The following is a 12,433-nucleotide window of genomic DNA, read 5'->3' on the forward strand; positions in this document are numbered from 1 at the left end:
AAGTAAATGGTAACAAGACCAAATACTAAGGTAAATATGTCGAACATTTTTTGTAAGTATCACGGGTAGTTTTTTTTTATACTAGCCTTCACTTTTTTACAGGAAAAATGGGATCGGACTTTATTAACACCCTGTATTTAAATCTGTATTCTTAAAATTTACAATTTAAATTTACAATAGTAATGGAATGTACAGTTGAAGCCGAAAATCTTAATTAGTAATTTACGGGACGTCTTGCGACACTTTAAATATGATACTTTCGTCTCGGAATTCATCAAAATTGAGTTTAAAACTTAGCACAAAGGTGATATTTGTTCAGTAAAATATAACTTTAGTGAAATTGTAATTCCCTTAAAATGGAAATTCGATCGAAACGAATCATCGAATATTTTTCGGATAGCTTAATTTAATCCGTTATCATGAAATAGAAGTTAGAATTTTGTGTACAATACGAACATGAAGTCAAGTCTTGGGAACATAAATTTCCAAACAAGCAGTTTCAAATCAAACCAAGACAGAGGTTTTCCTTTTAGGGATGGCAAAGGTCTTCTACCCACTCCCCTGTGTAATGTGATTTTTACAAGTCGAAACCTTGGTTAAATTATTCTGCAATTAGTAAAAACAATTTGTATCATGCATCCTGAAGCGAACTTAAATTTTGTGAATGGATTTAAAATTAAACCCATTTAAAACATGTGCGTCCCGTGTTGTCCCGTCTTGCGCGGGACGGGCAAGACGGGACGCAAGACAAGACGGGACAGCTCGTCGTCCCGTCTTGTCTTGATATTTCGTCCCGCAGATTGTAACATGACGAGACAAGACGTACAATCTTGTCTTGTCCCGTCTTGTGGGAAGCCCTACATAAGACATATATGTACATACATCAGATGAGAAGAGGACACAGAAAATTCATACCCTGAAGTAAATTCCTGGGGTGTTAGGCAAATTTTAGTCCAAATTTCAGTCCAAGAATGGATGAAGCAAAGAACAAAAACTAGCAAAAACCCTAATTCTTGTCATATATAAGTATGTACTTGATGCCGAAAATTATAGCAATTTTAAAAACTTGTTGAATGAATTTATTTCGATATGGGACAATGGCTCTTAGGATTTCCTATGAGGATTAGTATGTATCATTAAATACACATACTCAAATTTGCACAAGAACTCTGTCGTAGGGCGACACATACATATTTCTAGAAAACACTCTTCCTCTGTACACGATAGTCCTCGGGTTTGTCATTAACATAATTAAAGGCGCCGGATCATGCATGTTTAGATTAATAGCAGATCCTGTGCACGGAGAGCATGAATAACATTCATGAATTGAGTCTGTATAAATAGACCAACATTTTAAACTAGAACTCCATCGGACATGGCCCGAAAGGGGTTTAATATTAGATTTTACGTTGTATGTATTGTAAGAAACCAAGATAATACATAAGTTTATATCCAGATTCGGCTATGATCCGAGTTTGAAAAAATCAGGAATAAGAACTAAAAGAATAAGAAAGCGAGTAAAGCTACCCAATGCTTCTTGCATTCATGCCAATGCTTTTCACCACTGGGCAATGCCCAGTGGTGAAAATTTTGTTATTTTCAGGATCGATCTCGACTCATTAATTCCGTATGTTCTTGCATTGCTACACTCAATACGAGAAGATTGCCTACTTATAACTAGGTAATTGCCTATATTTTCGTATAATTACGAATTTATAGTATATGGAAGGATCTCAACCAAGAAATTTTTGACGACCTAATTTTACAAAAAAAAACAAATGGAAAGTTATCCTAATCTCTGTGAGAATAAAAACAAAGGCTGCATTCAAAAATATAAGTCTTTTCCCATTTTGCGTATCCATGTTTACAGAACGGCAAAATCTTATTCTCAAAAGGCTTCTTCGTTACAACCCAAATATTGTCTTTAACCTAGCCTTTTATCGATAGTACTGGATCAATTTCAAATAACCTGCCACTTTGCATTGAGGATTTGATATTAGACTTACACTAATTTGTAATTACGCCCTGCATATTCAGCGATGAATATGAATTATTTAGATGTGCATCTGCAAAGTACTTACGTAATACATGCATATCTTTGAATAATTTAGAAATATATCCTCCTACCGATTTTAGGATGCTTTCTAGTACAATTCATAGGTACACAAATCTACATAATTATTTAAAACTCAGAAACTACATACGTACAATTGTATCATCTCCTTAATCACCTGTCACTTTAAAGTTACATGACTAATAATGTTGAGACCGTGTACACAAAATCAATTAATAGCGTGACAATGGAAACTATACATACGTACATAAACTAAAGTAACGTAAAAAAAAGTCGAAATATATTTATTTAGTTCTCACGGTGTAAAGTAAAATTCAGACGGGCCTCGGCTGACTTGTGGCTGAAATATATCTCTTGATTTAATGGTCTTAATTCTTGTCTGGGGGGTTGGATGGGAGATGAGACACGTACCTATATTTCCGGTCAGTAATTCCAGGAACGAGGCAAGTTCCGATTCTAAATTGTGGAATAAAATGCGAAGTAAATTTCTCTTTAAAATTTTGTTTTAACGCGTACTATGTATGTAATATTTAATTTAAAATTGCCTTACAGATTTGCATTATTCGTATCTGCGACCTTCTATTGACTACATTGACGTTGAAATATGGATGTAATGTCTTGGAATCTGGAAAATTTCAATTTGTTAAGAAATCTCAGTTAGCTTAAATATTTAAATTCTTACAATGATAAATAAAATTACGAATTTATTCATACAAACATACATACATAATTGTGTACATTTATTATTAGTGTTTGTACGCATGTACATGACGGCCAAGTATTGCATTATCTGTAATTGTCTTAAATAATTTGAAGGTAAATCGTCACCCGCGGAGGTACTATATTTAATGTAGTCTTTTTGGGTAATGATTAGGAAGTCGTTTTGTCACCAGTGGGAAATAAGTAAAAAGAAAACTCTTCTACCAAAGATACGTGACGTTGTTATTTAAAAAAATATGAAATATTTTAATGTGTATTAGATTTTTTTATATGTAAATATGTAAGTGTTTAAATTTTTAATGTCATGCCTGTTTGGCACATATATGAGTTTTTGACTAATTTCCAATTGGTGACAAAATGTCTCCTTAACCATTACCCAAAAATAGTGCATTAAATATAGTACTTCCGTGGGTGACCCACTAACCCCCAAGTATGTATTTAGTTTATGCATATGCACATTATCAGTAAATATGTATGTATGTTAAGCATTTAAGCCGTTAGCCACTACGGCTCCTTAATTAATCAGAGGTTTTAGACAATTTTCATAAATTTAAAAAATACTTGCATCTGTGTAAAATCCAGGCTATTTGAAATTAGAAGCCTAGAAAGATTTCAAGTAAATAATTATTTATTTTAGAGCTTACCTTACACCCTAATTTTGTCCATGGTGTGAATATTTTCTCAAAACTGAGAGCATACATAGCTCTGGAATTGATGCAAAATTTGACACGCGATCACGCGTGAACCCTCTTTCCTTATAAATTTGTCAGACATGGGTATTCTAACAATTTAACGTATTTTTAAAAATTAGTAAATTCTGAGGAGCAACTGCCAGCTTCCTCCCGTCTCCACACTAAGACAACGCCCAGTATTTCACTTGTTACGTAGTCAAACTTAGGATTAGCCTTTGTAACCATGGCGACAGGATAAGAGTGAGTCATGTCTTCCTAGTAAGCAAGGACTATCGTGTACCTAATCGGTCTCAAAGTCCCTTGACAAATTTGTTGCATAAATTCCTTTGGTCGGGATACTCATTAAAATTAGAAATGACTAGAATAATTGTTAGTGCAGTCATGCGTAAAAAATCAAAGTTGTTATTCTGTCCAAAACGAAAATTAAAATACTTCAGAGTAGAGTTGCCGGTGAGCTGAGTTCATCTCATCTCCTCTCATGTGAAGATGAGTTTGAGATGAGATGAGATGGCCGCTAAATGAGATGAGAACTCACATGAGACAGATAAAGTGAGATGAGATGAGATGAGACGAGCTGTCATGAGATGAGATGAGTTTAGTGAGACGAGATCAATTCATTACTAAACATTAATCACCACTCAATTTGCGAACTTTAGGGGTGTAACGAAATCAAAATTCATTTTTGAGAACTTTGGGGGTGTAACCAAGTAAAAATTCATTTTTGAGAACTTTGGGGGTGTAACCAAGTAAAAATTCTTTTTTTGGAAATTTTCGGGGTGTAACCATATAAAAATTCATTTTTGGAAACTATCGAAGTTTATATAAGTCAGAATTATTTTTTGGGAACTTGTGGGGTGTATGTAACTAGGTTAAAAGTCAACCATAGAAACTTTGGGGTGTATTTTGTGACCAAATCAAAATTCATATTATAATATCGAAATTTTGATACATATTAGAATTTCGAAAATTCGATATTGAAATATCGAGATTACATGCCCTTGTCACTACATCATTACTTTTCTATAGGAATTTTAGGCAAAATATTGCGTATGAAGCGCTAAATGAGCCATCTCATCGCATCTCATCTGAGCATGAGATGAGATGAGATGAGACGAGCCAGAGTTTTGACGAACTCATTTAATTCTCATCTCATCTCACCAGGTAATGAGATGGGGTGAGATGAGCTCTGTCTCACTTCATCTCATCTCACCGGCAACCCTACTTCAGAGAGTCAGACAAATAAGAATCTGCATAGGTGGGCAAAAAGTGAATTTGGTGAAATCCCAGTCAAACCAGGGTGCACATTCATGTGGAAAGTTTCACATTTAAATTTAAACACTTCACGTGATTTAAGTACGTGCAGCAAAAAAGATTTGTCACAGGACTTTATGACCAAGTAGATAAGAAAATAATGCCCAGAGTACGGAGAACTCGGAGAAGTCATCGTGACAATCCTTACGACCCATGAGAAAGGGACATGTGTAAATAAATATCACGCGCTGGTCATGCCATAGATCTTGGTACATATGCAATAGTAGCGAAATCTGATTCAAGAGACGAGCATGAGGAATGTGGCATTTTTTTTATTGGTCATTACATATGTAACTCCGATCTGTATGCATAAATATTTCCATGAGTGATGTTGTTGACAAAGTAGATACCTACATATGTTCATACAAATGAGGGTTGGGTATGGGCCTGGTGAAATAATTAACATCCTTTACGCACGTCCAGTCCCTGAAGAGATTACAATGACGGAAAAATATCGACAAAAATATGTATCACACTTCAAAGTTTTTGTACTTGATCTCTTATCATTTACCCGAATAAGAAGTTCCTGGATTGGTTAGGGGTGGTATTATCAAAATTACGGCTCAGCGAAACCGCCAGTGCAGCTTAAACCGCACGTGGTCTTACCTTGCTCTCCATTACTCACTTAACATGAACCCTTCCACTCAACCAATATGAACAATTAGTGAACGGTGGAAAGGTTCACTTGAAGGCGAGGTAATTAAGGTTGCAGTATGCAGCCCAGTGATTGGCTCCCTTAAGTCACGAGGCAGTTTAAACTGCTCAGCGGTTTCGCTGAGCCGTGATTTTGATAATATGTACCATAGAAAAGCAATGATTCATAAGTACATATGTAGCATGAAATAATTGTGTAAGCAATTGAAAAAAAAAACAAATCGAAGTTTTTACCTGGTGAGCGGAGATTATGTTTCATACATACTGCAAATTTATATTTTTCGTATAAAAATTCACATATTTTCAGCACTCTAATTATATACACACCCAGAATGATGCAAATATGCACGCATGTCCATACGTATGTATGGACATAAGTACGACGAATTAGTTCCACCAGACGGTGTCAACTTCCGTCCCGTCGATAAAAACATACATAGTTTACCAGAGTTTTATGATTCTTGACACATGACACTTCCCCAAGCAGTATGAAAGAATAAGAATTCATCATATTTATGTAATGTAAAGTACATTTTAAATTTGTAAGAAGCATGATTAGGATTTGGACAAAGGATAAAGATAAATAGGAATGAAATGCTTGTCTAATAATGCAAAAATCTACAAGTAGACATTTACATACGCTTGTATTTATAACAAAATTTATCACCTTTTATTTCTAAAATTTAAGCATCGTTCGGAAACCAATATTTTATAGTAGCAAAAATTGTTCACATGAATAAAATCATGTACGTATGTAGTTCACAATTAGCCAAACATGTGGCTGAAGGGGTCATCTTGCACGTCGGTCAGTGTTATTTCAAACGTCAGGGTGGAATCTGAATTAAAAATTGGGATTATTTGAATACTTTTTAAAAAAGTCACGTCTAATTTGGATAGGTATGTAAATGAGGTCATACTGGCCGGAATTTGTCCGTAGGGTTCACTTCCATACGCCAAATCGGGTGGGATGACGATATAACGCTTCTCGCCCTTGCACATTTTCATCGTCCCAATCTCGCATCCTTTGATCACATCGCCATTCCCCATAATATACGTCATGGGTGTCTTCCGATCATACCTGAGAAAACAGATTTATTTTTGAACAGCAAGCTCATAAATAATAAGATACATTTTAATTTTAATTTTTGCCACACGGCAAAAACGCCCGTCGGTATTTCAGTACGGGCGTATCAAAAATCGCATTGCGAGCCATCCGTACTTAAATTTAAATACATTCCTACGTGCACGGAGTGCGATTGTACTTCGGTTAAGTACGGATGGCTCGCAATGCGATTTTTGATACGTCCGTACTGAAATACCGACGGGCATTTTTTGCAGTGCAGGAGGAAATTGAATATATAACTCGGATGTTTGTAACCTCGCAATCTTGACAATGGAAAAGCTACAAATAATTATTAATGTTTACATACATGCACACTAACATACATACATACATACATATGTACATACATACATATTGCATTTCCTGGATTAGTGGTAATCCAGAGATGTACGAGATATAAATATGTACATAAGTACATAAGATTACCAAGATTACGAAGGCAAACTCTATAAAAAGTGTAACATAAGTGAATTTGAACAATAATTTTACGAAATTTCAACTTTTTCAGGGTTCGGAAAAACAAAGTAAATTTATTTAATTTTTTACTATGATTCTAAAATTTATACATAATTTGCACCTTTTTTTCTTACAACCTGTTTATTTATATTTTCTGGATCCATTGTAAACTTAATAACCTTGAAAGAATTAAATACTGCCAATGACTGATACCTTTGTTAATCACATTAAGATATTTAACTTTAGCATGGTCAAAATTGTACCTATGCTAAACGCAAATTTACAAATTTTTTTCGCCCTGTAAATAAATTTTCACATTTGTGTAACTTACGTCGAATCGAATTTCTCCCCATTCAGAAACTTTCCAATGTATTCCGTGGTCAAGAAGTCCTTCTCTTTAGATCGGTACTTACAATCTGGGGGTTCATACAGCACCTCGATTTCCACACGCTGGTCGACATACTTCTTGTTGGCGGCCTGAACCACACCCAAGTAAAGAATCACCCCAATTTGCAGCCACACCCAGATGTGTGCCATCCCAGAAATTTTGGGTGTCCAGATGGTGTCAAGTTAAGTGACTACGACAACAATATATTTTACGCCCCCTAAAATAAATCGCAGACTTCCGGGTTTGAGTGCAGCACTGCAGTTTAAATGGAGTTGATGAGACAATGGACAATTGTTTATTGTTGATAAATTTCCATCTCTATTAAAGCAAAGTGTTTTTGAAGAGGGTGCCCTATGTGCTCTCACTTTTTGTAGATTTATCCAATATTGTACTTAGCATGCCCAGGGTAACTGGGAGTGAAATGAAACACTGTAGCTTCAAAAGTTTTTGTGCTACAAATTTCTAGTAAATTTTACTGGAAAGCCAGTTAATTTCTGCGTAGGAAACATTTTTTTGTTTTTGAAATTTCCTCCCCCTGCAACAATGCAGCGCTGAAGACCCTGCCTACAGTCCTCGCTTCGAACACGCACTAAATCCGTGGGCAAATTGTGTCATTCTGTGGTAAAAGATTTTTCTAAAGCTTCCAAACGTCTATGAGGCTTAGAACATACTTTTAGCCTAACTTTGACTATTTTTCTTAATCCAGGGATCTAAATCCAGCCAGGACGATTGTCATTCCAAAGTGGAGATAAAGTCCGGAATTTAGTTTTTTAGCCACGCTTGGATCATTTTTTGCACTATGTGCTGGTGCTGAGTCCTGCAGGGAGGTCCAATCGATTCCATAGAAACGGATCTCACTTAGGGGATGTACCACGGACTCGAAAACATATTTTAAGAAATCTGACCCCCCTGGATAATGTGATTTTTTGACCTTTTGTCTATATTGGGGGATGTCTTTGACCGATTTGGCGTAGATTATGTCAACTCGTTTGTTAAAAGATTTTCCCGATGTGAAAATCTCCTCATCTGTAAAAAGAATCCTCTTAATTTTTTTGGAGCGTACAGCTTGAGGAGTTTCGTTTCTTTAGCATGGCTTTCTTTAAGGGTTTGATCAGGGGGTGGCAAGTAATGCGTTTCAAAGCCCAAAGCCTAAGGTTCAGGTTGAGCACTCGTTGGATAATGTGCATCGACAATGCCAGCTGTGAGGCTATTTTCCGTTGAAATTTCGGTAATTTCTTTAGATTCTAGCCTTCAGCGCCTTCACGATGGGCGTGGTCCTTGTAGGCTTTAAAAAAAATTTCTTCGACTGTTCTTAGTCGATCCGGTCTTTATGAACGTGTTTATACTCCGTTGGATTAAATTAAAGTACACGTTCGATTCCTGCCACACTTTTCAAATTGACTACTTCTCACCCCATTTTTTTAGTGGAAAATTTTCGCCGTCCGCTTCCATTCAATATTTTCCATTCTAATCTGCTTTGCGGTTAGCAAAAAAGGATTTCTGGTGCTTATGCAAAATCGCACGAGGAATCCAATTCACTCATCAGATTTTTATTATCTTTAGCGGTTTCGAAGAAAATGACTACTTACACTTAACTTGGCATACTGTGTAGATTTAAGTATGTATGTACGTACATAAATACGTACACTCTTAGGAAAGCAGGGTTAAAATCCACAAAAAAATCAGAACCGTCCTTCTGTGATAAGGAACACATTACCGGCATGGAAATAATATTGCCACTAAAAACAAAACCTTGCACATAACACCACATACAGACATTAAACTGAACCACATTTTGCGGTATCAAGTTCAATACGCTACGGAATAAAAAATCTAACACGATTGGGTTGAAATTAACACCCCATCAACACAAGAGCGAGTGGATTGAGTGATTGATCGGATCAGATGTGCTCGGATTAATTACCCATGTACATATGTATATAACATTTACGAGCCCCCACTTTTAAAAATTTGTTCACCACTTCCCCATTGTTCCCTCAGAAGGAGTGGTAGTGAAAATTCGGAGAGTTTGATCGGCTTTAGTGACCTTTTAGGCCTTACCGAATTCCGTGTTTTTCTACTGGACTTCCACCCCTGTTTGTACTAATGGACTCGTTTCTCCCTCCACGTCACAACTAATATCCAAACGAAGGATACCCACTACTCTATTAGTGAAGGAGGGTGGTCCCTGCACCCCCAGGGCACGGCGCGGAGTACTGAGTGACCGTTACCTGCGGGGTCGGCCATTCTCATGCACTTTATGTGCCTGAATTAGGCAAGAAATTTTTTCCATTCATTTTTCTTTGGAGGAAAAATTGACAAAAATAAGACAAAAACATTAATATTTCTTCTTGTCCCTGTGCGAGTCCAATTGGCCTCTCTTCGCGTTCAGAGCCCACAATAGGTCGACATGTCATCACGGGACGGGATTTCGGGAGATCCTCCCGACCACGAATCACAACCGAGCGAGACGTCGTCAGCGCCACCACGACCGAGGGGCCGACCCCGAAAATCGCTTATGGACCGTGTCACTGCGATTGGGGACGTAGAAGAGGATACCACTATATCTGATACGGTTCCTCCCGTGCCTTCAATTTCTACTAGCAATAGTCCTGCTCCGTTGGACACCTCATCCCTCTCCGTCTCTGCCCGCCGCCGAACCTCGGTCTCGCCATCATCTTCTGGCGTGACGAAGAAGGAAACATTGGTCTCCGCTCGCCGATGGATTCAGCACTCCCTAGTTCCGGACCGGAACTCGCGAATAAGGAAGGCGGAAGTTTTCACCCGCTATGCAATTTTTGTGGATCAGTCGGGAGAGGGTGGAGTCGCCGAGACCACCCTCGGAAAATATATCAAGGAGTTGCTGCCCGAAGTTGTCAGTCGTCGAACAACTGGGCAAGACGCGCACACCTTCTTCGAAGGCATTAGGTGGGTCGACTCACCACCATCTGGGGAGACAGTGCCACAGGATTGGGGGGAAGTCTTAGCTCGACTCAAGATGACCACACCCACACTGCGACGAGTTCCGAAAGGGGCGAGAATGGAAGTTGCTCGTGCCCTAACGAAGGTTTTGGAGAAGGTAACCACAACCAAAACCGAAGAATCATGGGGCAAACTATTTCTTTTCCCCTACGTAAGCCTTCCCGTTCCCCAGAAGACAGATAAGGTCAAGAATTTGACGACGTGGGTCAAGTCAGGAGTTGCCCGGTGGTTGTTGGACCAGGCAGCCCCACCGCCACGACTCCCACGACCTCCCGCCAAGCCCCCTCGAGAGTTAGAAAGTGTGGCAAAGAAAGTGGAGGCGAAACTGGCGGATGGTGATATCCGGGGGGCAATAAGGCTTGCCTGTTCCGATGACACGATAGCGCCCAGGACTCAAGAGACAATTGATGCACTCATCAGTAAGCACCCGCCACACCCGGAACCGACAGAATTCCCAGAACCACCTAATAACTCAACGGAAACACCAGCGGTGGACCCGATAGAAATCACCACCGCCATTTCAAGCTTTCCGCCCGGGTCAGCTGGAGGCCTTGACTCCCTTCGCCCCCAAATTCTGAAAGATTTGGTCGGACCTGAGCAGGGGGAGGTGGGGGAAAAACTAATTGAGGCTATCCTTAATTTGATAAATTTTGTTCTCAGCGGAGGCGTGCCAGCCACATTCTGCCCTGTTTTCTACGGAGCCTCCCTCACCGCCCTAAAGAAGAAGACTGGAGGTATTAGACAAGTGGCGGTTGGGTATGTGTGTCCGCCTTTCCGCCAAAATCGCACTGAAGAGGATGTCGTTCGACCTGGTGGAGTACCTTGCACCTCATCAACTGGGGGTGGGGGTAAGGGGTGGTGCAGAAGCAGCGGCACATGCGGCCCGCATCTACTGGGGATATGCCCATACGACACCAAAGGTTTTCTTGAAAGTGGATTTCTGCAACGCGTTCAACGAGATACGGCGGGATACAATCCTGAACATTATCCATGAAAGGTTCCCCTCAATGTTTCGTTTTGTGTCACAGGCTTATTCCTCGCCTTCTCAGCTATTTTTTGGGGACACACCCATCTCCTCCCGCCGCGGGGCCCAACAAGGAGATCCGATAGGTCCCGCACTCTTCGCCCTTGTCGTCCAGCCCATTGTCCTTGCAATCGAGGCAGAACTTAACCTTTGGTATCTGGACGATGCCACTATAGCGGACACCCCGGAAAAAATACTGGTCGCGCTGGATACCATTATCCGCATGGGTGACGAAGTTGGTCTTCGCCTGAACACCGCCAAGTGTGAAGTGGGCGTGCTAGGGGCGGACGAACATTCCCGCCTTGAAATTTTGGAGCGTTTTCGTCGGGCAGCACCGGGGATACAGGAGATTTCCCCCGAAGCCGCCGTACTCCTGGGTGCTCCTCTCACCGACGAGTCGATCGAGGCTGTATTGGGGGCGAAAACCGAACAATTAGCTACACTTGGGGCCCGACTTCTCGATCTCTCATCCCACTCCGCCTTTTTCCTCCTTCGAGCATCAATCTCAACACCGCGTCTTATTTACTTTTTGCGGTGTGCCCCCACTTGGCGGAGATTTGACTCCCTCACCCTCTATGACGCCAAACTTAAGGAGTCCATGGAAGGGATTCTCAACTGTTTCCTTTCCCCGCAATCTTGGCTTCAGTCCTCCCTTCCGGTCAGTGAAGGTGGCCTGGGGGTCAGGCGTGCTGTAGACGTGGCGATTCCGTGTTTCCTAGCGTCCGCCTACAGCGCCCTGCCCCTCGTTGAGCGCCTACTTCCGCCATACCTACATGGCATCGACACCGCACAGCAGGAAGGAGAAGAGAGGTGGAACCCCATGGGACCGGGCGAACTCCCCCCGCTCGAAGTCAGGGGCATTCAGGCCACATGGGAGAAGCCTCAACAGGAAGCCGCCATCAATCACCTCAAGAATGGTGCACCAACACCGGAGGATAAAGCCTGCCTCCTTGCTATGGGACAGCCGCATGTGGGGGCGTGGCTAAATGCCGTCCCTTCGCCACAACTT

General features: G+C 40.3%; 1 protein-coding gene across 1 annotated transcript; it reads right to left on the reverse strand.

Moving 5' to 3' along the window:
* Positions 1 to 6,128: 6,128 nt before the first annotated feature.
* On the reverse strand, positions 6,129 to 7,654 carry LOC110861666 (FK506-binding protein 2). The gene is made up of 3 exons (XM_022110793.2): positions 7,362 to 7,654; positions 6,369 to 6,529; positions 6,129 to 6,287 (listed from the first exon to the last, which is right to left on the reverse strand). The coding sequence occupies exons 1-3, from the start codon at positions 7,565 to 7,567 to the stop codon at positions 6,217 to 6,219; spliced, it is 438 nt and encodes a 145-aa protein (XP_021966485.1). The 5' UTR covers positions 7,568 to 7,654; the 3' UTR covers positions 6,129 to 6,216.
* Positions 7,655 to 12,433: the final 4,779 nt, after the last annotated feature.

This window comes from Folsomia candida, unplaced genomic scaffold (genome assembly GCF_002217175.1).
Source record: "Folsomia candida strain VU population unplaced genomic scaffold, ASM221717v1 Fcan01_Sc043, whole genome shotgun sequence".
Taxonomy (NCBI): Eukaryota; Metazoa; Arthropoda; class Collembola; order Entomobryomorpha; family Isotomidae; genus Folsomia; species Folsomia candida.